At 37.3% G+C, this 25328-nt stretch overlaps 1 protein-coding gene across 2 annotated transcripts in view; it reads right to left on the bottom strand.

Annotated features, from left to right (window-relative positions):
- Window positions 1–25328, bottom strand: part of PSEN1 (presenilin 1) — a 77910-nt gene that overhangs the window by 22571 nt on the left and 30011 nt on the right. For both annotated transcript variants that reach the window (XM_019921714.3, XM_019921707.3), the window contains exons 4-8: window positions 22839–23092; window positions 20359–20500; window positions 12171–12238; window positions 7353–7573; window positions 2801–2899 (exon numbers count right to left, since the gene is read on the bottom strand). In XM_019921714.3, the coding sequence (XP_019777273.1) occupies window positions 2801–2899; window positions 7353–7573; window positions 12171–12238; window positions 20359–20500; window positions 22839–23092 (784 nt within the window). The remainder of the gene's footprint in view (window positions 1–2800; window positions 2900–7352; window positions 7574–12170; window positions 12239–20358; window positions 20501–22838; window positions 23093–25328) is intronic.

Genomic DNA, 25328 nt, shown 5'->3' on the forward strand with positions numbered 1-25328 from the left:
TATTACTTGTATAATTAAAAATTAATTCTAAAAATATGGAAAAATACAATACCAAGCCAGTCATAAAACAAGAAATTTAAACATGCAGCTAAAAAATACATTAAAAAGTCCAAATAATCATTAATAGTTATTACTTACTATTAATAGTTATTAATTACTAATAGTTATTACTTACTATTAACTAATAGTTATTAGTCAATAAGCCAAGATGAAAACTAAAACGAGATGTTGTCTATTAGTTTCCCATACACATATACAAACAAGTGATAATGAAGGTGTTAGTTAATTAGGACCTTCACACTACTGAAGGGAATATAAATTGGTATAGCCTTTTTTTTTTTTTTTGTGGTATGTGGGCCTCTCACTGCTGTGGCCTCTCCCATTGCAGAGCACAGGCTCCAGACGCGCAGGTCCAGCGGCCACGGCCCATGGGCCCAGCCGTTCCGCAGCACGTGGGATCCTCCTGGACCGGGGCACGAACCCGTGTCCCCTGCATCGGCAGGCGGACTCCCAATCACTGCGCCACCAGGGAAGCCCTGGTATAGCCTTTTGAGGAGGCAATCTGGCACTATCTATCAAAATTTAAAGGCACACATCCTTTGACTTAGCAATTCCATTTCTATGAATGTATCTGTACAACAATATTCACAAATTCATAAATGTTCTCTGCAAGCATTGTTTGTAATGGGAAATGATCAATAAAGATACCCTTTATTTAATATCTATATAAGAGAAAACTATGCAGACATTTCATGTACTGATATGAAAAAACAGTCATGCTACTGCTAAGTGAAAAATGCTGGTTTTCCCAATTTTCTGATATTTTCTTATGTTCCATTTACTATTTTCTCTTCATTTCTCACTCTCTAAACATAGTAGTTGACAAAGATCTACTCCTGGTGTCCTCTTCTCTTCTCCTTTGATTTGAATCACTCATCCACTCCCACAGCTGCAACTGTCACCTCCATGCTGATGTTCTTCAATTCTGCATCTCTATTATCAACCTTTTCCTTTGCACTGGTACTTCATTTCTAAACTCCTGCCGGAAATTTCTACCTGGATGGCTCACAGGTCCTGCCAAGAAAATTAGATATGGGCTACAGGCAACACTACACAGATTTCTCAAATAAGAAAAACCTCTCTTCTTTATCATCCTCCCTTTAAGCTTTAAACTTCTCTCACTCGTCACTAAGAATGACTGAAACTACCTCCAAAAGCTCTCATCAAGGCCTTTCCCTTGACTGCCATTACCTATCCCATAATTCAGACTCTCATTACTTTCCACCTAGATCATGGCAATATCTGTTTAGTTATGCTTCCCGTTCTCTCTCCCTCCCGTTCATCTTGCACAATGCTGCAAGCTTACAAAGGCACAGCTCTGATCACATTAGTCTTCTGTTAAGAACCTTCTGTGATTCCCAAGTGATCATGAATAGAATACAGAGATCTAAACCAGTCCCTCAAAGCTATCCGTGATCTTGCCCTGAGTGCCTTTCCAAACCCATCTCCTAGTACTCTCCCTATTTTGTACTCCATGTTCTAGTCAACTGGAACACTTGAAATTTGAAGAAGATGCCCCACACTTATGCCTCCAAGCCATTCTTTGTGACAAGCCCACTTTTAAAAAAAAAAAATTTATTTGGCTGCATTGGGTCTTTGTTGCTGCGCGGGCTTCAGTAGTTGTGGCGCGCAGTCTCAGTAGTTGTGGCACAGGGGCTTAGTTGCTCCGTGGCATGTGGGATCTTCCCGGATCAGGGATCGAACCCGTGTCCCCTGCACTGGCAGGCGGATTCTTAACCACTGCGCCATCAGGGAAGTTCCCAAGCCCACTTTTGGAAATGACTCTTCCATCTGCGCTTGCTGAAATCCTACCCACCGTTTGAAGGTTCAATCCAAATGCTGTCTCTTCCATGAAGCCTTTCTCTGATTCCCCATTTAGATTTTCCCTGTTTTGAGCTCTTTCTGCATTTTGCGTTCCTTCTGAATAATCGGATAACAGCCTGCCTCGAATGTTGTTTATATACTTGTCTTATCTCACTTCTAAATTGTAAGCAAGGGAATTCCCTGGCGGTCCAGTGGTTACGACTCTTGAGTTTTCACTGCTGAGGGCTTGGGTTCGATTCCTGGTCGGGGAACTAAGATCTCACATGCCGTGCAGTACAGCCAAAAAAAAAAAAGTAAGCAAATGCACTCTGAGGGAAAGCAAAGTATCTTAATCATCTTTTTTTTTTTTAATTTAGTTTTTGGCCATGCCATGGCAGGTGGGATCTTAGTTCCCCAACCAGGCCCCCTGCATTGGAAGCATGGAGTCTTAACCACTGGACAGCCAGGGAAGTCCCTCTTAATCATCTTTATATCCTCCACAGTGCTCTGTGGGAGCAGATCAGGTCAATGATGAATAAATAGTTACTGAATGATTAGGAAGTGTATGACTCTAAAACCAAAAAAAGGGCAAACACATTCTGAAGGAAAAGTACAATTCTTTCAACATGCTAGTGCAAGATCCACCTACATGTATATAACAAGTACTCAACAGTTCTTGATTAATAAGATTTTAAATGAGAATACTGGCTCCTCAATCTCTAAATATTTCTTCTATCTCCACACATACTGAAAACTCTCTTGAACCAATGTCAGGCAGAAGATAATAATTTGCAAGGAAACAGATCTGCAGCATTTCCATCAATGCTATGCATTTAAGGTGAGAAAAAGTACCACGATAATGATCATAATTACATGTGTTTGAATCTCTGTAAATTCTAAGCTGTTCACTAACTTAACATCATTCTGAAATACTTACAAGAGTAAATAAGAGCCGGAAAGAGAGTTTCATTTCTCTCCTGAGCTGTTTCAACCAGCATACGAAGTGGGCCTTTTGGACACAAAACAGCCACTAAATCTAGAAAAAGGAAAATAGAAAAGACATCTGAAAAATGTATTGGCTAAACTTGTAAATGGGTGTGTGAGGGAGGAATTAACCAATTAAAAAGGTTTAATTTTTTTTTACACAGAAAGATGTTGAATTAATATGAAATAAACAGCAGGTAAGCTGATGGGGGAGGCGGATGGAGACAATCTAAACAAAATACACAAAACCACACAGAGGCCTGTGCAAACTTCATTTTGGTTTGACTGCTATTTGGTTAGTTTACAGTGTATCATCGTTGGGTTCTTGGAATAAGTCTTCTCAGTTTGAAGAGAAGAGGCAGAAATAATGACAAGACAGAATTATTCTAGAGCAGTTGTCAATTTCCAAAGCAGAAACAAGGACAAGCCATTTCCAAACAAAACATACCTATGAGCCACAAACTGAAGGTTTAGTTTAGGAGGGGATTTAATAGAGGGGATTTGACTTAACTTTTCAAAATATGAAGAACAGAGTAGAAGAGATTCAGCTTCTCCCCTTTTTGAAAACAGTATATGTACTATTTAGGGATACTTGAAATAAGAGGGCAGTAAATTCAAACAAAATAACTAATAAACCTCTGCATGAGTTTAGCATTTCTTTAGCTCTCCTGTCAAAAGCACTTCACAAATATTTAGCTCTCAGAATACATGTGGTGCTGAAAAGTGTCTTATTTTACGAAAACAGCAACTCGGAGGAGGAAGCAACATGCATAAATTATTCTTGATTCTACCACCATCTGTCTCCAATAACTGCAGTTTTTCTTACATTTGCTATGTCGTGAAAAGTCAGAGTATAGGAATACAGAAAATAATTTCAAACATTTAATAATGGGAAACAGATATAGGTAAATTTGTAAAGGAAGATTCAATAGCTTGTGTTGACATTACTATCGTTCAGATGCATTTAAGTAAAAAACCTCACACCTGCAAGTGGTCATGTCTTCTTGTACACTACTACTACTACTACTACTACTACTACAATAAAACACACACACACACACACACACACACACACACACACACACACACACACAAGAAATCTCTACTCTCACTGCTTCCATTTTGATTTGTTTGGGATGAGAAAAGGGAAATTTGCCGTGCTCTGAAATAATGAGATTTCTAACCTGTTTCAACCTGCGATGTCCTGTAACTATCTTGGTTTTATGACACACTACTCCTTATAGAATTGCTAAATGATAAACCCTTATTTTTTAGAGCAATTAAAGTGAATTAAAATTAATTTTGTTTTGAAATTCTTAGAACAATCTTTGTGACATCTTCAGATCTTATGGAAATGGAGTTAAGAATCATTACTCTACATATTGGGCACAAAAGTCTTTTATTTTAAAGGAACTCAAAGGTCTGTGGAGATAATTTGCATATGTATGGAAGAAACAGAGGGTTGATGGGAGAAACAGTGTAATGTAGTAGAAAGAATATGGGACTTAGGACACATATTCTAGATCAAATGGTGTTAAGCTTGGGCAAATACTTTACCTCTACAAACTTCAGGTTCTTAGCAGTAAAACAAGAATAACTGCCTTGCTTACTTCACAGGATTATACATTTTAAAGAAACAGCTAATATTTACTGATAGATACCGTTATACGTGTGTACTGTACATATTGTTTAATCTTCATAATAACTAAGACTCGGGGGTTGAGCAATGTGTCTGTGGCCACATACCCAATAAATGATAGGAGTAGAAGAGTCTGGATTTGAACCCAGGCAGTCTGTCTCCAGAACTGGCATTTTTTTTTTAATATCAAAAATGGAATCAGACTCTTTATTATGATTCAACCCTGATGTTTCATTTAATCAAGTTTTAACTTGCTCTAGTATGTCATAATGGTGCCTTGTGAGGCCTGTAGTGTGACTGTATGGTGGTGAAAGTTCCACTGCACACCTTGTTCAAGAGCCCAGCATTGTATATTGAGAAGTGAAATAGTCACTATAACAATATCTGGAACTCCAAAGTGGATAAAGTGAGGAGGCCTGTATTGTGGGTTTAATACGTACTGAGACATGTATAACTTTGATTTCTATTTTTGGTATCTGTGAGGCAAGAGATTCTTAGTTATTTTCCCTAAAGAGGGAAAACTTGGATAAGTAATTGCTGTTGCTACCACTGGCAGAATCAGGTGGCTAGACCACTTGCAATGTCCCAAGGGTCTGTAAAAATGCACAGACGGAGCCAACTGTTGGCCAGATTAAGACGACTGCCTGAAGTTCAGCTAATTTTGCTGACCCTTGGATCCCATTCTTTGATCAAGGATGCTTGGATTAAGCAATGAAAAGCAGAGCTCTCCAAGTGAGCTCCTTCACATGTAGTTTTGATACTGTCCATAAAGTGTACAAACTCCCACTGCTGTTTGTTCACTCATTTGATCCCAAAGGGCTCCCGTGGTAGCCAGGGGTCCAAGAGAGGGGTGACCTCCTCTAGCACCTTGTCAACTGGCAAGGGACTGAGGAAAGAAGAGTCCACCCTCTCTTATGGGTGAGATACTCCAGGGGGCCCAGACTCAGCTCTATCATATGGCTAACATTTCTGTCTTAGCAAGGAGGCCCTGGTGGCTGTGCTGAGCTTGTAGAATGCTGCCTCCATGATATGGAGATAAGGAGCAGATGGATTTGGAGCTTCACAGGTTCAGGGCCTGTGAAAACCTGTTTCCAGGAGAGCTCGGTATGTAGTCAGAAATGGCCATTCTAAACGTGTACAGCATGGGACTGAAAAGTGTAGTTCCTCACACCAGAGATCCGTGGGCAACTTATGATCATAGTGAGTGATCCAGATATTTCAGGAGGTATGAGAAGACGTTGCTAAAGCCTCTAAAGCGGGAGAAGGGACGCTAACGGAAGTAACTACTGTATTATAATTTGAACAGATTCTAGAACCTTATGTTGTAGGAGGTCCCCATTCAAGGTGGGCCAATTTGTAACAGTATAAATAGGCTTAAGTAAAATTTGTAAATGAAGAGTATATTGCCTCCAGATCCCCAAAGGGCCTAAAACATAGTGGGCTTGTTTTAACATCATGGGCGCAGAGAGGGTCAGCTGCTATTTCTTGACAGTGCCAGAGATGCAGAAGCCCTCAGCTTACCAAGTAACTTTAAGGAATTTAACTGGGGTGGCAGAGCCTTGTACTATGTACAGGGAAATGCCACCTCCCTTTTGAGCTCTATTGTGAATATCTGTATGTCCTCACCAAGTAGGTCCAGTGAATTTATTCAGAGGATGGTATCATCAGTGTAATGTTGTATCTGTGCTCCTGGACAAAGGTGGATGTGGTTAAGATCCAGCCTGCAAAGATTTTGTGCAACAGTAGTAGGGCTGCTAAAGTACCTGAGTCACTAGGTAAAGATATAATGTGTCCCTTTGAAGGAGAAAGCAAACTGTGGCTGTTGAAAAAGGCATGGAACAGAAGAACATATTGATAAAATCTCTGACTGCAAAGTATTAACCAGCTGCTGACTGGATGGAGCGCAGAACTGGCATTCTTGATCGCAGCTGTGCAATGAAAAGATGAGTACTTTGCAAACCATTAAATACTATACAACCTAAGGTCACTATGAAAAGTCCGTCACAAAGAGTATATGACTTTTACAGTTCTGTGACTGACTGCTCAAATATGAGAACAGAGCCAATCGAATTCTATTTCCACAGACGTTTTATTCATCAATCAAGGGGGAATGATGAGGTTTTCTACTACAGGTCACCTGACATTTTAATAAGCATTTGAATAGGGATGAAAGAACACTGCAGTTATCATACAGAGACCACAAATTGACCTCTGAAAACGGATCTCTGTTTGGCTTTTATGCAAAGTGAGAGTTGCAGAGTTCACATCTTGGTTATTCATGGCTAAGGTATATTCTGACTTTTCAGGACCCATGTCACATGGGTTGCTAATAAATATGAAGCTCACACTGCCCAAATAAGTTTTACCTTTAAAAGAGTAATTCTACCCAAGTTGCCTTATAAAAAGTAGTTAACTTAATTTTTATATTAAAAATTAGTTGAGCATTTTATGTGTGTCAAGCACTCTGCTAGTGCTTTCCGACAAATATTCTGAGAAGCATTATTCCCATTTTCCAAATGAGGAAACTGAAGCTCGAAGGGCCCGAATCACCTTCATAAAGCCATGAAGGCTATCAGTGGTAGCGATGGGATCTGAATCTAAGTCTTAGGACCAGCAGTCTATGGATCCTTCCACTAACTCATCACTGAGTTAAACTGGGGGGATTAATAAAACATTTTTAAAGAACTTAACCTCAAAAAATGTGAAATCTTTATATGAAAAAGATAGTAGAGTTAACTGATTATTTACTGAAAAGCTATGGGACATTACTGTTGTCATTTTCCCTAAGTCAAGATAACTAGAAGAGGAAGGAAAACACACCAGGAGGTATTTCTGTGATGAACAAAATGTCAGTCTTGGGTTTTACCATATACTGAAATCACAGCCAAGATGAGCCACGCGGTCCATTCTGGGAGGTACTTGATAAATACCAGGGCCATGAGGGCACTGATCATAATGAGATATGCCTGCTGGAGTCTCAGTGGACCTTTCCAGTGAATGGCAATCATTCCCACCACACCAAAATTCCAGATCAGGAGTGCAACTGTAATGTAGTCCATGGCGACATTATAGGTTTTAAACACTTCCCTGAAAAAAATTAAACAGATATCTAAAAAGATTTGCATACAATAAGTTTCATCAAAACATTTTTTAGAACTATGGTTCTAACATAGATATTCATTAGATATTCACATCCCAGCTTCACACTTTTACCATATCTTTCTTTAAATTAATGCACTTTTTTCCCTCAAGTTGAGCTTATTTTAACAGAAAACTCTGTATCAGTCATATAAATGGGAAACCAGTATCACAGGCCACAGCTGTAAAAATAAGTACAAAAACTAAAAAACAAAGGCCATATAACACCTAAAATGCTATTCTATACTTTGGGAAATGCTTGTTTGAAGTATCTGAAATTGGAAAAAATTAAACATGCAAAATAAATTTTAGAGCTTAGGACATAAGGTGTTATTTTCATAAAATTTAGTGCAGCCATTAAATATATATATGTTTTATACACATGCACACAAACATGGGATATAGGCATGATATATTGTTGCCTGAAAAAAAAATATGATCTCATTTACATGAAATAGTGTGTGAGAAGAGAGAGCAAGAGATCGATGTAGTAGTTCCTGAAAAGATGCAGGACTTATCTTTAGATGATGGGAGTCTGGAATTTTTAAAACTTTTCTTCTTTTCTTTCTTTCTTTTTTTTTTCACAATGAATGAATGAATGAATTTTTATAATGAAGAAAATAGTATTTTAATTTTGGGAGGGGGAATTCCATCTTAAAATAAAGAGATACAAGTATAGAAGATGGGTAACTGAGGAGAAAGAAAGCACTCGTTTATTTAAGCGCAAACTTTGGTTTCTGGAGACTATCCAGAAAGGTGATCTTTCCATTTTTAAATTTCAAAATAAATGTTGAAATTTCTGGATGATGTAGCTATTTGTATTAAGCATTTCAGATAGCCCAGCACTCAAAACAAAAAACCCCCAAAACTCCAAACTATTGTTATCTTTAGCTAGGTAATACATGCCTAAAATGTAAAATTCCCAACATATACTGTGAAAAGTTTCCCCCCAAACCTTGTCTCTCTCTCCAAAGGAAAGCACTATTATTAACTTCATATGCATCCTTCCAGAGAGTGTCCATACATATCATAAATATACTTCTTTACCGGATACATATGATAGCATACACATTGTTCTAAACCAGGGTTTTTTCTCTTAATGATATTCCTGGAGAACTTTCCACATTAGTATACTAGAGTACCTCATTCTTTTCAATGGCTTTATTGTATGGATGTACCATAATTTATTTAACCAGTTTTCTACTGATGGATACTTAGACTGATTCCATTCTTTTGCTATCAAAAACAATGCTGCAATGATTATCCCTACAGATTACTAGGTTCAGGACATATTCATATAAAACTTTAATGGATATGCCGAACTGCTCTTAATCAAAGTTTTACACCAATGTGTGCATGTTTATTTTCCTGCAACCTTGCCAAATTAGAACATTTATTAAACTATTTAATCCTTGTTAACCTAATGTACAGCTTTAATTAGCATTAATTTTATAAGGAGGGTGTGCATATTTTCATATATTTAAAAGTAACTTGTCTTTCTCTTTCTGTTGGCTAGTTTTTCATATCCTTCGCCCATTTTTTTTCTGTTAGGTTGTTGTTGATCTTATTGCCATGTAGAGGTTTATATATAAAGTAAATTAGCCTTTGTCTATAAAATGAGTTGAAAACACACTTAGCAGCTGGTCATTCATCTTCTGATTTTTTTCATGGTGTGGTTGGTTGGCTTGATTTTGGGGTTTTGTGTGAATGTGTGTGTGTGTATATATATATGTGTGTATATATTTATATATAAAACATTAGATTTAAGGAAGGACCTTTTAAGTTACATAATTAAATATATATATATATATATATATATATATATATATATATATACACTTAAATTCCCCATCCCCCATGGTTTTCTCTAGTCCTTTTATGGTTTTACTTTCATATTTAAATTTTTAATCCATTGGAATTTATCCTGGTATAGATATAAAGAAGAAATTCAAAATTTTCCTCTGGATGACTACCCAATTATCTCAACACCAATTACTAAATAATCCATTTACAGCCTACTGTTTCTATACTACCTTTATCATAAATTAAATTCCTTTATATATTTGAGCATTTTTTTAAGTCCTTCTAATCTTTTCTACTGATTATCTGTTTATAGTGCAGGTGTCACTATTTTAATTATTATAGTTTTATAATTTTTTTGGTTTTGTTTTTTGTTTTAAGTTATTTATTTATTTATTTATTTTTGGTTGTGTTGGCTCTTCGTTGCTGCGCATGGGCTTTCTCTAGTTGTGGCGAGCGGGGGCTACTCTTCGTTGCAGTGCACGGGCATTGTGGTGGCTTCTCTTGTTGCAGAGCACGGGCTCTAGGCGCATGGGCTTACTTGCTCCACGGCATGTGGGATCTTCCCGGACCAGGGCTCGAACCCATGTCCCCTGCATTAGCAGGCAGATTCTTAACCACTGTGCCACCAGGGAAGTCTCTAGTTTTATAATTTTGTATCAGGTAGGAGTAGTATCCCTCAGTTTTCTTCTTTTTTATGATTCTTGGGGGTACCTTCACTTATTTATTTTTTCAAATAAATTTTAAAATTATCTTGTCCAGATTAAAAATAAATCTTATTTGTATTTTTATTGGGCTTATATTAAAATTTAAAATAAACTTAAGAGAGAACTGACATCTTTATGACGATATTCTTTCTATGTAACCTGGTATAATTTTCCATTTGTTTAAGTCTTCTTTTTAAGCCCTGAAGAGGCATTTTAAAATTTCTTTATTTTATTTATTTATTTTTAGAATTTTGGCCACGCTGCATGGCTTGCAGGATCTCAGTTCCCTGACCAGGGATTGAATCTGGGCGACAGCAATGAAAGCACCAAATCCTAACCTTTAAACCACCAGGGAACTCCCTAAAATTTCTTAATAATATAACTTAAACAATTACTGTTTAATCCTAGATATTTTCTCTTTCTTGCTGCTCTCATAAATGGGACTTTTTTCTTTTATGTTTTCTAACTAGTTGTTTACATGATGGCTGTTGATTTATGTTAATTAATTTTGTATGCAGTTGCCTTACCAAATTTACTTAGTGATTCTAATTGTTTTTTTGGTTAATTCTGAGTAACCAAAGTAAGTAACCAAGTAAACAATCATTTTACCTCTAATTACTAATAATTTAACCTTCTCTTCCAAATTGTGTAGCTCTATTTCTTTGTCTTATTTAATTGTGTTCACTAGTCCCTCCAGAGCAATGATTGACAACAATAGTGATAAAGGAAATCCTCATCTTGTCCTAACAGTAACAGGTGTGCTTCTGAAGTTTTCCTGAGAGGATAATACCAATCGTTAGAATAAGATTCATATATTTAATCATGTTAGAGAACTAATCATCTGTTTTATTATGGAATTTGACCAAGGACAAGTGTCGAATTTTGTCAAATTCTTGTTAGCATGTACGAGATGATGACTTCGTAACATGGTGACTTGTATTGATATTTCCTAATAATAAACCAGTCTCCCATTCTGCAAACAAACTCCATTTGGTCATATGTATTATATCCTCAAAGGGTTGTTGCTGAATCCTGTTAGTGAATATTTAGTTATTCTTTTGGTATCAATAAATAGGACTGGTCCACAGCTTCCTTTTTCTTGATAATTCATAGGGTTTTGGTATCAGTGTTACCCTGCCTTCTTAAAAAGAATCTGGAAGCTTTTCTTCTTTTTCTATGTCCTGGAACAGTTAAAATAGCATTAGAGTTATCCGCTCCTTAAAGGTTTAATAGAATTTCCCTATGAAACCATTTGGGCCTGGTATTGTTGTTACTGGTGGAGGTGGGATGAGAACCTCTTCAACAACCTTCTGTATTTTTTCATTGCTCTACTTAGATTTTCTATCGCTTCAGTGGTCAGTTTTGGTAATTAGTTTTTTCCTAGAAAATCATCCATTTCATAGAGATTCTTACATTTATTTCTTTTGTCTATGGTCATTCCCCCTGCTTCTACCAAAGAATTAACTCTTCAATTTATTTTTTAGTTTTATTGCTTCTTCCTAATTTAAGAGCTAGTACAGTGGTTTACGACCTGTATTCTGCCACTGGGGCTGACAGAAAGACAAGGCGGGCAAATCTCTGAGCCTCTATTCTCTTCAACAGAGCAGCTCCACTTTTTTCTATTTTATATGTGAAGTTCTCATGTAAGATTTCATTTGAGAGGCAAAAGGCTAACTGATGAAATAATATAAAAGTTTAAAAATCAATTCATGTTTATACACATGCTTGAAATGCTTTAACATTCTGATTCAAAGATTATTACTAGAAGTAAAGAATACAGTAAATTCTTTACTAAAAAGACTTAGAATTAACTGTAGTCTTGAGTTCTTTCAGTTCTACTTATTATAAACAAGGATCAACAAAAGAATATCCCTATCGATAATATTAACTAGTTGTATATATACCAAGTATGGCCTATACATGGAAACAATTATAATTTAAGAATAATTCATCAACAAAGTACATTTCTTTAAGTGACAAGTTATAGAGCCCAAATAAAGTTAATTTCTGAAAAACAGACCAAATATTTCACTACTTACCCCAAGTAAATGAATGAGAAAAAGAACAGCAACAATAGGGATGAAATAATAAGCCAGGCATGGATGACCTAGAAAAGAGTATCAGTATAATTAACAGATCCCATAACCCTAAAAAAAATCCAAATTTATTACTTCAAAAATTGTATACTACTTCTGTATGTGTTATTATTTTCAAAGGGCAAAACACAAGCAGCTTTGGGATCAGTGAATACCTATAACAGAACTCTTTGGTGCTGAACTACTCATAATATAAATAGAAATTTCACCAAAATACATGTAGACCTTTGTTCCTTTAGAAATAGGTAAAATTTTAAAAAGAAAAGAATACATTAAAAAAACCAAATTATTGAAGACAACCTACGGGACTTCCCTGGTGGCGCAGTGGTTAAGAATCCGCCTACCAATGCAGGGGACACAGGTTTGAGCCCTGGTCTGGGAAGATCCCACATGCCGTGGAGCAACTAAGCCCCTGCACCACAACTACTGAGCCTGCGTTCTAGGGCCCGTGAGTCACAACTACTGAGCCCGCGTGCCACAACTACCAAAGCCCGTGCACCTTGAACTGATGGTCTGCAACAAGAGAAGCCACCACAATAAGATGCCAGCGCACAGCAATGAAGAATAGCCCCCGCTCGCCACAACTAGAGAAAGCCCGCAAGCAGTAATGAAGACCCAACGCAGCCAAAATAAATAAATAAATAAAATTTTAAGGGTTATTGTGTTAAAAAAAAAAACAAAACAAAGACAAAGACAACCTACGGAATGGGAGAAAATATTTGCAAATGATATGACTGACAAGGGGTTAATATCCAAAATATATGAACAAACCAAAAAACTCAATGTCAAAAAACAAACAACCCAATCAAAAAATGGGCAGAAGGCCTAAAGAGACATTTTTCCAAAGAATACATACACATGGACAACAGGCACATGAAAAGATGCTCAATATTGTTAATTATTAGAGAAATGCAAATCAAAAGGAGTTATCACCTCATACTTGTCAGAATAGCTATCATCAAAATGACCACAAATAACAAGTATTGGTGAGGATGTGGAGAAAAGGGAACTTTTGTACCCTGTTGGTGGGAATGTAAATTTGTGCAGTCACTGTGGAAACCAGTATGGAGGTTCCTCAAAAAACTAAAAATAAAACTACCATATATTCCAGCAATTCCACTCCTGGGTATGTATCCAAGAAAAACAAAAGCACTAATTTGAAAAGATACATGCACCCCTATGTTCATAGCAGCACTATTTACAACAGGCAAGATATGGAAACAACTCAAATGTCCATCAACAGAAGAACGGATAAATAAGATGTGTACACACACACAAACATACACACACACACACACAGGAATATTATTCAGCCTTATAAAAGAATAAAATTCTTCCATTTGCAGCAATGTGGATGGACCTAGAGAGTATTAGGCTTAGTGAAATAAGTCAGACAGAGAAAGACAAATACTGTATGATACCACTTATATGTGGAATCTAAAAAGTAATACAAATAAATGTACATGTAAAACAGAAACAGATGCACAGATATAGAAAACAGACTAGTGGTTACCAAAGGGGAATGGGAAGTGAGGGGTACAAATTAGAGGCATGCCAATGTTCACTGCAGCACTATTTACAATAGCCAGGACATGGAAGCAACCTAAATGTCCATCAACAGACGAATGGATAAAGAAGATGTGGTACATACATACAATGGAATATTACTCAGCCATAAAAAAGAACAAAATAATGCCACTTGCAGCAACATGGATGGACTTAGAGATTGTCATACTGAGTGAAGTCAGACACAGAAAGACAAATATCATATGATATTGCTTATATGTGGAATCTAAAAATAAGAGTACAAATGAGCTTATTTACAAAACAGAAGTAGACTCATAGATGTAGAAAACAAACTTATGGTTACCAGGGGATAAGGGTGGGGAGGGATAAACTGGGAGAGTGGAATGGACATATACACACTACTATATATAAGATAGATAACTAATAAGAACCTGCTGTATAGCACAGGGGACTCTACTCAATAGTCTGTAATGGCCCATATGGGAAAGAATCTGGAAAAAAAAAAGAGTGGATATATATAGACATATAACTGATTCACTTTGCTGAACTCCTGAGACCAACACAACATTGTAAATCAACTATACTCCAATAAAAATAAAAAAACAAAAACAGAAACAAATAAGGGGTATGGGATTAGGAGGTACAAACCACTATGTATAAAACAGATAAGCAACAAGAATGTATTTTATAGCACATGGAATTATAGCCATTATCTTGTAATAACTTTTTTTTTTTTTTTTCTGTATGCGGGCTTCTCACTGTTGTGGCCTCTCCCGTTGCAGAGCACAAGCTCCGGACGCGCAGGCTCAGCGGCCATGGCTCACGGGCCCAGCCGCTCCGCCGCATGTGGGATCTTCCTGGACCGGGGCACAAACCCGTGTCCCCTGCATCGGCAGGCAGACTCTCAACCACTGTGCCACCAGGGAAGCCCTGTAATAACTTTTAATGGAGTAAAATCTGTAAAAATAACGAAATGCTGTATACCTGAAACCAATATAATACTGTAAATTAACTATACTTTGATTAAAAAAAATTATCAACAGAGTCAACAGTTAACATTTAAACTTTAAAGCAGCAATATTTTCAATGGAGGAATTTTGATGTATTTCTTATATAAACAATAAATTAATTGATAAATAATTGATAATAAATTGATAAAATAATTGATAAATCAAATTCAATAAAATTGAAAATCAGATATTCAGTTAAGTGACCTATGTACACATATTTTAACTGTACAGAGAAAACAGGTCGTCTAAATTACATAACCATTTGATAAAAGAATATTCTGAGGTTTCAATAAGTATTATTGAATCTGAGGTTTCAATAAGTATTGCTATGCTATGTTTATTTAACTTGGTTCATTAATAAGTTAATACTTACATGTCAGTCCATTAATATTATGCAGAATTCATATAGAACTATATAAATATTAGTCATTATTACTCATGTACAGCTTATTAATATGAGAGATAGAAACAGAACCTGATTTTTAATTAATTAAATAATTAATTTCTTTGGCCACGCCATGTGGCATGCGGGATCTGAGTTCCCCGACGAGGGGTCGAACCCGTGCCCCCTGCAGTGGAAGCGTGGAGTCTTAACCACTAGACCACCAGGGAAGTCCCCACAACTTGATTTTTATAATCTATTACACAAGATAAAAAAAATTATGGTAATTTTATGTAATGAGTATATTGGGGAAAATACTATACAAGCCAAAGAGTCTGGGGTTTTAAAAAATAGAATGGAGAAGCATGATAAATTGTCAGGTAAGTTTTAACCAAAAGTGAAATTATTTTGAGGTAGATACACCCATATGCTTTATGCTTTCAATGAACTTTACTGTTTAATGACAGGAGTTACTTAATCAACAACTTTCCCAAACATATCTCTTAATCAGAAAAGACCAAATCAAAGCTTAAAGAAAAAGGAGAAAAGAAAAGCTCCAAATCAAGAATATTATTTTGTCTTCTTTTTTAAAAAAAACTCCCCCACACGCCTCCCAGATCCAGTTGTTCCAATTATCTCACTCTAAGCTATCAAAATCTAGTTGTTACTAATGTTAACATTAGAATCTATGTTAATTTTGTCTTGTGGTTCCATTTTGATCACTCAAGATGACCTGTGATTGTTAATTCTTTTGAAGAAAAAATTTCTTAAAAATTCTCTCTTTCTTTAAAACAATTTTATAAAATGTTACAATTTGGGAAAAGGTCAAAAGAGTGGCTTTACATCACTAAAGCTGGTATTCCTTTGACATTTAAATATTCTAAATTGACTATCCGAATACAACAAATTTAATATCTGGTGTTCCTCCATAAAAACCTCCCCTAACATTTTTTTTTAATTTTATTTATTTATTCATTTATTTAATTTTTGGCTGCATTGGGTCTTTGCTGCTGCACGTGGGCTTTCTCTAGTTGCAGTGAGCGGGGTCTACTCTTTGTTGCGGGGCGCAGGCTTCTCACTGTGGTGGCTTCTCTTGTTGCAGAGTACAGGTTCTAGGCACGCAGGCTTCAGTAGTTGTGGCACACGGGCTTCAGTAGTTGTGGCTTGTGGGCTCTAGAGCACAGGCTCAGTAGTTGTGGTGCACGGGCTTAGTTGCTCTGCGGCATGTGGGATCTTCCCGGACCAGGGCTCGAACCCGTGTCCCCTGCATTGGCAGGTGGATTCTTAACCACTGCGCCACCAGGGAAGCCCCTCCCCTAACATTTTATTCTAAAACTTTTCAAACACACAGTGAACCACTGCCCAGATACCACCAAAATTCTACCATTCACATTTTGCTGTACTTGCTTTGCAACACATCTATCCATCTCTCCACCCATTAGCCCATTTTAATACATATCAAAGTAAACTGAAGACACCTGTACATTTCCCTCTAAGTACTTCAACTTTAGCAAAATATTCTAAAGGGAGTCCTTACTCTAGTTCATCTGCAAAAAAAAAAATAATAAGCAGAAATGAATCTTCCCACCTGCATCCCAGCCCATCACAAGTCTTAGCTTTAGAAATAATCCAAGTTATAAAACTAAAAAGTATATAAAATATTACAAAACAGAAAAACTTTAAAGAGTGGGAGATGTACACTGGTATTCCATACTGAGCTCCAAATTAAGGGTTAGACTAAATATTATGTACAAGAAATCCTCCACTTTCTTAAGAAATGCTTTTTACCTTGTTTTATGGGGGAAAGGGCAAGGGAACATGGGAATGTTTTTTATTTAAAAAAAAACAGCATTTTTCTGAATACAAAGTAACATATGCTTATAACATATAGAAAATATAGAAACAGTAAAAGAAAAAACAATTCCCACTGACCAATGAGAACCAAAGTTCACATTAACATTTCCTTTCAGAAATGTTTTCTGTCTGCATATGCAAAGACCTTTTAAAAAGATTAGAATCAGGTAATAGAAAATTTTACATTCCGCTTTTTAAATTAATTTTTTATTAAAGACAAATTCTCATCCCACCAAATATTTTTTTAAAATATGATTTTTAAATAACTAAATAATAGTCTACTTACATGCATGAACCCACAATTTAACTTTTCCCTTATGCATGGAATTTGTGGGGTTTTCCTTCTTTTTCTAATTATATTTTATGCTAGGAGTAATATCTAGTATGCAAATATTTTCCAGTATTTTTAACTCTTTGGGATAAATCATGAAAGCAAAATACAGAACCAAAGTGTACAAACATTTTCTAATTACTGACTATTGATACATACTGGCTTAGTGACTCCACAAAAAAGGCCTGATTAACCTTCACCAAGTCAATAAGTTAAATATGTTAATTTGTTATTTTAATATATATATTTTTTGCTAGTGAGAAAACACACATACACCTCTCTCTCCCTCTCTCTTCCTCTCCCTCTCCTGGCCATCTATATTTCCTTCATAATTTCTCTGCTTGGATTTTTTAAATTTCTTATTAGGATGTTCATAATTTTAATTATTTGTAACTGCTCTTCATATGGTAAAAATATTAGCACTCTGCCTGTAATAATGGTTGTAAATTGTCTTCTTATTTAGGTTAATCACTAATGTTATGATTTTCTGAATTATTACCTAAATTCAAAGCCTCTTCTGATGATGACTAAATAACACCTTCCCTTTTTCTAGAACATCAGGTGGTAAAACAGGCCTTTCTCATATTGCTACAATCCCTAGTTCAGCTTTCCTGTGCTAAAGGCTCTGAAAGAAAAGAGCCCCTGCTTCAGTACAGAACAGCAAGGATCTCCTCTAAACACTGAACTATCTAGGCCAGAAATCATGTAACTTTAGTAAGCTATACAGTTTCATCTATAACAAATGATATATAATAATTAACTGCCTTTTCCATTTCTTCCTTTTTGAGGTTTGTTTGGTCTTTTAGCTTCCTGTGCTTCTCAAAGACATTGCACAATCAACCACTGACACACAAATCCCCAGGGCTTATTTCCAAGCAGGTCCTGGCAAGTTTCTGAATTTCTGACTCAAAAGCTCCTTTTATTTTTATACTAGGAGTCAAAATCAACAACTTGTTTCTATAGAATTGGCTGTGTTTGCTAAGACTTGAATATTAAAAAGCAAAAGAAAACAACACAAAAATGAATGGGTGAACGTGGAAATCCAGCTAAGTATAAACCTTTTAGATTGTCTAATATGAAGCATTAACTAAAATATGCACAAAACTGACCAAAAATACATCAGGATAAGTTCTAGTTCTACCTACCGAATACAACTACAAAACCTGGATCGAATGCGTGCAGCTGCCAGTAGGCTGGGGAGTCAGAAGTACCAGGAAGCCAGCGATGAGTTTACCAACCACTCTTTCCCTCCAGTACTACCCTCCTCCACCTGAACTCAACACAACCCAAGTGGACATTAGCAAGACTATGAGCTCCAGGAGAAGCCCTCTAAGTTCCTGCTAGCAAAGCAGAAAGAGGTCTCCTAACACCAAAGAAGAATGCAAAACCCCAGGTGACTCCCAATAACATGTGAGGAACAAAAGTAGCATATAATCCAGATACAAGTCACAAAGAAAGTCCAATAAAGCAGAGAAATGGAACTGGCAGGTAAACACTTATATGTAAACAAATATATATAGTGGAAAAAAAAGATAAAGTAATTGAGACATGAGCATATTTAAGCAGGGAGAGGAGTATGCTTCTCAACATGGGTTTACATCATTTGCTCTTTGGCTCTCTGAGTGTTGATGACTGCCTGTCGCCATCCCACACATCTTTTGTCTTCAATCTCTAGATTCTGATGTCAGACTGCAAATGGTCATCACCTAGGTTAATACTTCCACCCACTCAACAAACAAGGTTAAACTCTGTATAATTTTAGAGTTTGTGAACACTGAAAAAGTATTCCATCTTATTAATAATCAACTAAATGCAAATTAAGACATTTTTGCTTTGCTTATGAGGGTTAGCACATATTTTTTTTTTAAAAATTAAACGCTGGTGAAGGTGGGGTAAGACAGCCTCTTTCACTACCAGTGTTAAGTACAAATTGATACTAGCATCTTGAAAACAAAATTCTGCATAGCAAGACAGTTAAAAATATGCAGATAATTTGCTCCAGAAATTCTGTGCCTAGGATTTTACCCTAAGGAAATAATTTGAAAAACGGAAAAGTTCTATGCATAAAGACATTCATTGCTTTTTTGAAGAGTGAAAATCTGGAAACAACTTAAATGTCCAAATTAGGGAAAGTGAATTACAATACACTCATTGAGTCAAATATTATGTAACCATTAGACATATTTGCTAAGAATTTATAATATGGAAAAATGCTTATGCCAAAGTAAAAGTTAAAAAAGGACACATACTGATTATGCTTTTGATTTTAACCATGTTAAAGAATATACAGAAGTAAATACTAAAAAGAGAGTAGAATTCAATATTTGAAAAGTTAATATTTCTTTTATTTGAGAATGAGCCTAAAGGTTCATGACCTGTAATAATCTGTCCTTTTTCTGAGGCATGAATCTGAAACACGTGCCAGGTAGCTGAAATTCACAAGCAAGTCACTTAGGTAGAGAGTGAGGTAGGGGACCAGAGGCTGGGCGGGCTGGGCCTGTGTCTCTCCTGCACAACCTCCCCTGCCTTTGTTTCCCAAGTAAAGAATCTGTGTTCCTGCAGAAGAGAGAGAGGGAATGGACACCTACGAATTTAGAACCGGGAATTCGGCCAGTCATCAATGAGTTTAACAACAGCAGCTGAAGGTGGCTTTGCTGTTCTGTACTCAAGTTGAGAATCTGAATTTTTGTAGTTATAAGTTATTTTATGGAGACAATTATATGCTACAGTGCTATCTGTCAATGAGGGAATTAACAAAGGTTCAGGATATATCCTTCTGGAATGTCCGAAGTATACAGCAAATCAAAATGTTAAAACCATTTAGAGTGTGATATTATATGAAAACATCTGTTTTTCATTTATGCCTTTTTGTAGTTTTTAAATGTTCCACAAATGAGGGGGGAAACTAAAAATTAACTTAGTTCTAGAATATAAGACCTTTTTCTTTACTAGACCAAGTAAGGTGACAACAAAACCCAACCATGAAAAGAAGATGGTGGAAAGCAAAGCTCTGTGTCTCACGCTCACCTTATAGCACCTGTATTTATATAGAACCACCAGGAGAATAGTCATGATGACAATGACGCTGATCATGATAGCAGCATTCAGAATTGAGTGCAGGGCTCTCTGCCCCACAGTCTCGGTGTCTTCTGTGAATGGCGTATAGATTCTAAAATAAAATAAAACACAAAAGCCCCAGGTAAGTGTTAATGGAGATTCCAAACTACATGCTCTCCAACACCAGTTTTGTTTCCTTGATTCAACTGATATAAGTCACTTTTTTCCATCTCATCAATCTAACCAAGAGTTTTTAACCTAATAAAAATAGCTATATGCTAAAATAAGTCCTTCAAAATAAAAGGAGATAGGTAAAACATGGAGGTGGACCTATGTGAGCCAGACACTGGCTCCATCTAGTGGATGATTTATACCGAAATAATTACCTCATCAAATGTTCTTTCTCCACAGCTTATTAGTGATTTGTTAAAGTACCAGATTCTGATAACCAATGAGAACCTACTACACAGCACAGAGAACTCTATACTCAGTGCTCTGTGGTGACCTAAATGGGAAGGAAATCCGAAAAAGAGGGGATATATGTATATGTATAGCTGATTCACTTTGCTGTACAGCAGAAACCAACACAACATTGTAAAGCAACTATACTCTGAAAACATTAAAAAAAAAAAAAAAGTACCAGATTCTGCCATAAACTACCTAGGCTACAAGTGGTTGTCAGAGGAAGGTAAAATGGCTGGTAATTATCCTTCATCTGTACAGTGACTGCAACTGAAGCTGTCTGGAGATAATGTCACATATCCAGCTTGCCCTTGCTTCTCATTCACATAAAAACACTTTTATCCCAGGTACCAATGTTCCCAGTAGAAGACTTTATTTCTGCCTCCCCTCCAGTTATGTGTGGCCATGAGAATAAGTAATGGCCAATGAGTTATAGGCAGATGTGTTGTGTGGAACTTCTAAGGAAGGAGTTAGTTCTGCTGAGAGTCATGTCTCATGTCCTTTTCTCCCCCACTCCTTCCTGCTGTCTGAATGAAGGCTGGGGCTCCAGCACCGATACTGGACCCCGAAATAACCTAGAGGGTAGAAGCCAAGAAAGAAGGGACAAAGGAGCCTCAGTCCTTGATGAAGAGAAGCCACTACACAATCTGAACTACTACCTCTGCACTACTCTGTGGGAGACAGAGAAAATATGTGCATCATTCAAACCAGATGTCTTGATTTTCTTTCTTTTGGCCGCACCACACGGCTTGCAGGATCTTAGTTCCCCAACCAGGGATCGAAGCCGGGCCCCGGCAGTTCCCTAACCACAGGGAATTCCCTGTTTTGATTTTCTATAATGGGCTCAGCAAACTTTCTGTAAAAAACTAGAGAGTAAATATTTTAAGCTTTGTGTGTCATATGGTCTCTGTTGCAACCACTCAACTCTGCCACTGTAGTATGAAAGCAGCCATAGACAATATATAAACGAATGGACATGGCAGCGTTCCAATAAAACTTCATTTACAAAAGGAGGTGGCAGGCAGATCTGGCCTGTGGGGCATAGCTTGCTAACCCCTGTTCTTTAATATGCAGCCAAACCTAACTCTAACTTACAGAGATAATATTCCCCAACCTCTTTTGGTTATTGTTTCCAATCCCTGTCCTTCACTCACTGTCTTACCCTTTCTCCCAAAAGGTTAAAAGCTTGGCTTTCAGAACCCCACAGAGTTTTACAGACACTCACCAATTTCAAAATTCATTTAAAACTTTTTGAGCCCCACAAAAGTCCTAGAGACAGAACTAGGTGACATCTGAATCAAAGCATTTTTCTTGGAGACAAAGGGTCGACACCAACGGCACCAGAGAAATCTACATGACAGTTCCACAAACACTTAGTGCCAGCCTGCATTGCTTCTTCATCCTTTCATTGAACAACTTTTTTTTTTTGCTGAGCAATTATTACATACCTCACCCTGGAAATAAAGTTTCCTCACAGGCCTCATAGTACACAAGGAAACCAAGCATTAAATAATGAAAATAAATAAATACTTGCATATCGTAACAAGTGAAAAAAGAACAGGTTGCTATGAGAAAGGATACCAGGAAGGACCTAATTCTGTTAGGAGGATCAGGGAAGTTATCTTTTAGGATTCAACATTTAAGCCAAGATGAGAAGGATGATAGGAATTAATCCACCAAAGTTAGAAAAGGAAAAGAACATTCCAGGGAGAAGAGCAATGGGCCCCGTGGCCCTGAGGTGGTAAATTCACTACTCAACTGCTCAATTCCAAATAAGTTCAACCCTATCTAGGGACACCACATGAAAAATATAATTCTGCAGCTTTCATTTTCTCTACTTAAAGCATCATCTGCTTTTGGCCATCAGAGAGGATGGACTCCCTAGCCTTCGTGTCCCTTCAGTGCAGAGGCCTTCAAGGTGGTGATGACACGCTATGAAGGACAGTACGCTGGCCTTGAGCATAATGATACACAATACTCATACGTACAGCTGCCCATCCTTCCGGGTATAAAAGCTGACTGATTTGATGGTGGCCACGACCACCACCATACAGAGAGTCACGGGGACAAAGAGCATGATCACATGTTTGGCGCCATATTTCAACGTCAGCTCCTCATCTTCCTCTTCCTCTTGTTCCACCACCTGCTGTGAGTTACCGGGGGCTCGGCCATTGGATAACGACTCAGAGTTGCCATGCCTCCGCCTCTCGCTGCCGTGCTCATGCCGCTCTCTACTGTCATTCTAAAAGCACAAGAGAGACTTGTTCAGTAAATTAGACTCCCAGTAGAATCAAGGTGCTCTGTATCAAAAACAGAAAATTTAATGATTAGACCCGAGATTATCAACAGGCCCCTTATTACATGAGTTCCAAAAACCTGAGGCAAGAAAGAATCAATTTACAAGAAGTATGCAGTTTAAAAGCCAAGATTATTTACCACTGTCCACTGAAGGAACCCAGGTCCTCCCTTTCACCTGGCTCATGGCTTACCTCATTCTCACCTTCCATTCTCAACCTAATACAATTGTACTCATCCTTTGAGGTCTGACTTAAAAACAACACCTGCATGAAGCCTTCTTTACTTGCTGCAGCTGCAAGCAGAGTACGCTCACCTTTTTCAAAATCATGAAGTGCTTTCTACCTGTGGTTTCATATCAGTTATACAAGGAACTATCTCACCTTCATTATTTTTTTTAATATATATATTTATTTATTTACTTTTGGCTGCATTGGGTCTTTGTTGATGCACACAAGCTTTCTCTAGTTGCGGTGAGTGGGGGCTACTCTTCGTTGCGGTGTGTGGGCTTCTCATGGCGGTGGCATCTCTTGTTGCAGAGCACGGGCTCTAGGTGCGCGGGTTTCAGTAGTTGTGGCATGTGGGCTCAGCAGCGGTGACTCGCGGTCTCTGGAGTGCAGGCTAAGTAGCTGCGGTGCATGGGTTTAGTTGCTTAGTCGCTCCGCGGCATGTGGGGTCTTCCCGAACCAGGGCTCAAACCCATGTCCCCTGCATTGGCAGGCAGATTCTTAACCACTGCACCACCAGGGAAGTCCCTCACCTTCATTATTAATAAGACTTAAAAATCCTTGAAGTGATTTATGAGGGATCTCTCGGTATTATTTCTTACCATCTACAGTTATCTCAAAAAATATTCAATTAAAAAAAATCTTTACAGAGAGAAACTACGACTTAATTCTGATGCCCTCCCACCCTGTCCCCACCCCATTCCCATCTTGCCCTGTATAGAGGAAGAGAACAATAAATATGTGATGAATAAAGGAATGGAAGTAGAACTTCCTTAGATTCTACTTTCCTCTTAACCTAACCACGACTTTGTTACTTATAAATCCTTATCCTGGGTTTATCCTTTCCTATTCTTCAAGTTCAGTTTCCTTTTTGGTATTACTGTATCTAAAACTCACTTTTTGTAAAGGGTAGGATGAATCCCAAGAGCACTAACAATAACAGCAAAATAAAAATAATAAGACAAAAGGAGAAAAATAACAGAGAAGTAAATAAAACAGGAGATGGAAGTAGACTGATAGTCACTGTTGCTGATAAGATAAAATCAGCTCGGTTAAGACAGGGCTCTCTGAGGAAGCTCATGTGAGAACATGCCACTCTTGTACCTCATTTTTGACTAGAGTTTAACCAAGTATCACTACAGAGGAATACTATTATTCAATAAAAATACATAACATGCTTAATAATAGCTTAAAATTATTACAAGGTACTACGGATTGTGATATGTCCTTTTTTTTTTTTTTTTTTTGGCTGCACTGCACGGCTTGCAGGATCTTAGTTCCCCGACCAGGGACTGAACCCGTGCCCTTGGCTGTGAGAGTGCAGAGTCTCAACCACCAGGCCACCAGGGGAGCCCTGAGGTGAGTTTTACATTTAATTCTCACAGCCACCTCATCATCACCACTTTACAGGCAAGGCTAGTAAGTGTTACAGAAATGGTTTGAACCTAGGTGTAACAGACTGCAGAAATCAAGTTTTTAACGCCCTCTCAATTTGCCATTCACAAGACAACATGCAAGCTCTGCACACTCAATGTGGTCTTTCTCTTTCCTTTGACTTTCAATTTATTCATTCCACAAGTAATCGGAATTCTATATTCCAGGTATTCTGCTGTGGCAATACTGAAATTAAAAAGATCTAGGTGCTGTCCTTAAGTAGCTCATGAGATAGTTTTAACATAGGAGAAATGTTATACTAGAGATGTGAACAAAGTGCTACAGGATTGATTAATTTTGTATGATCAAGAAAGGCAACATATGGTGGGAATGTAAATTGGTACAGCCACTATGGAAAACAGTCTGGAGGTTCCTTGAAAAACTAAAAATAGAGTTGCCATATGATCCAGCAATCCCACTCCTGGGCATATATCCAGACAAAACTCTAATTTGAAAAGATACATGCACCCCAATGTTCACAGCAGCACTGTTTACTAACCAAGATACGGATGCAACCTAAAT

This window comes from Tursiops truncatus, chromosome 2, assembly GCF_011762595.2.
Source record: "Tursiops truncatus isolate mTurTru1 chromosome 2, mTurTru1.mat.Y, whole genome shotgun sequence".
Taxonomy (NCBI): domain Eukaryota; kingdom Metazoa; phylum Chordata; class Mammalia; order Artiodactyla; family Delphinidae; genus Tursiops; species Tursiops truncatus.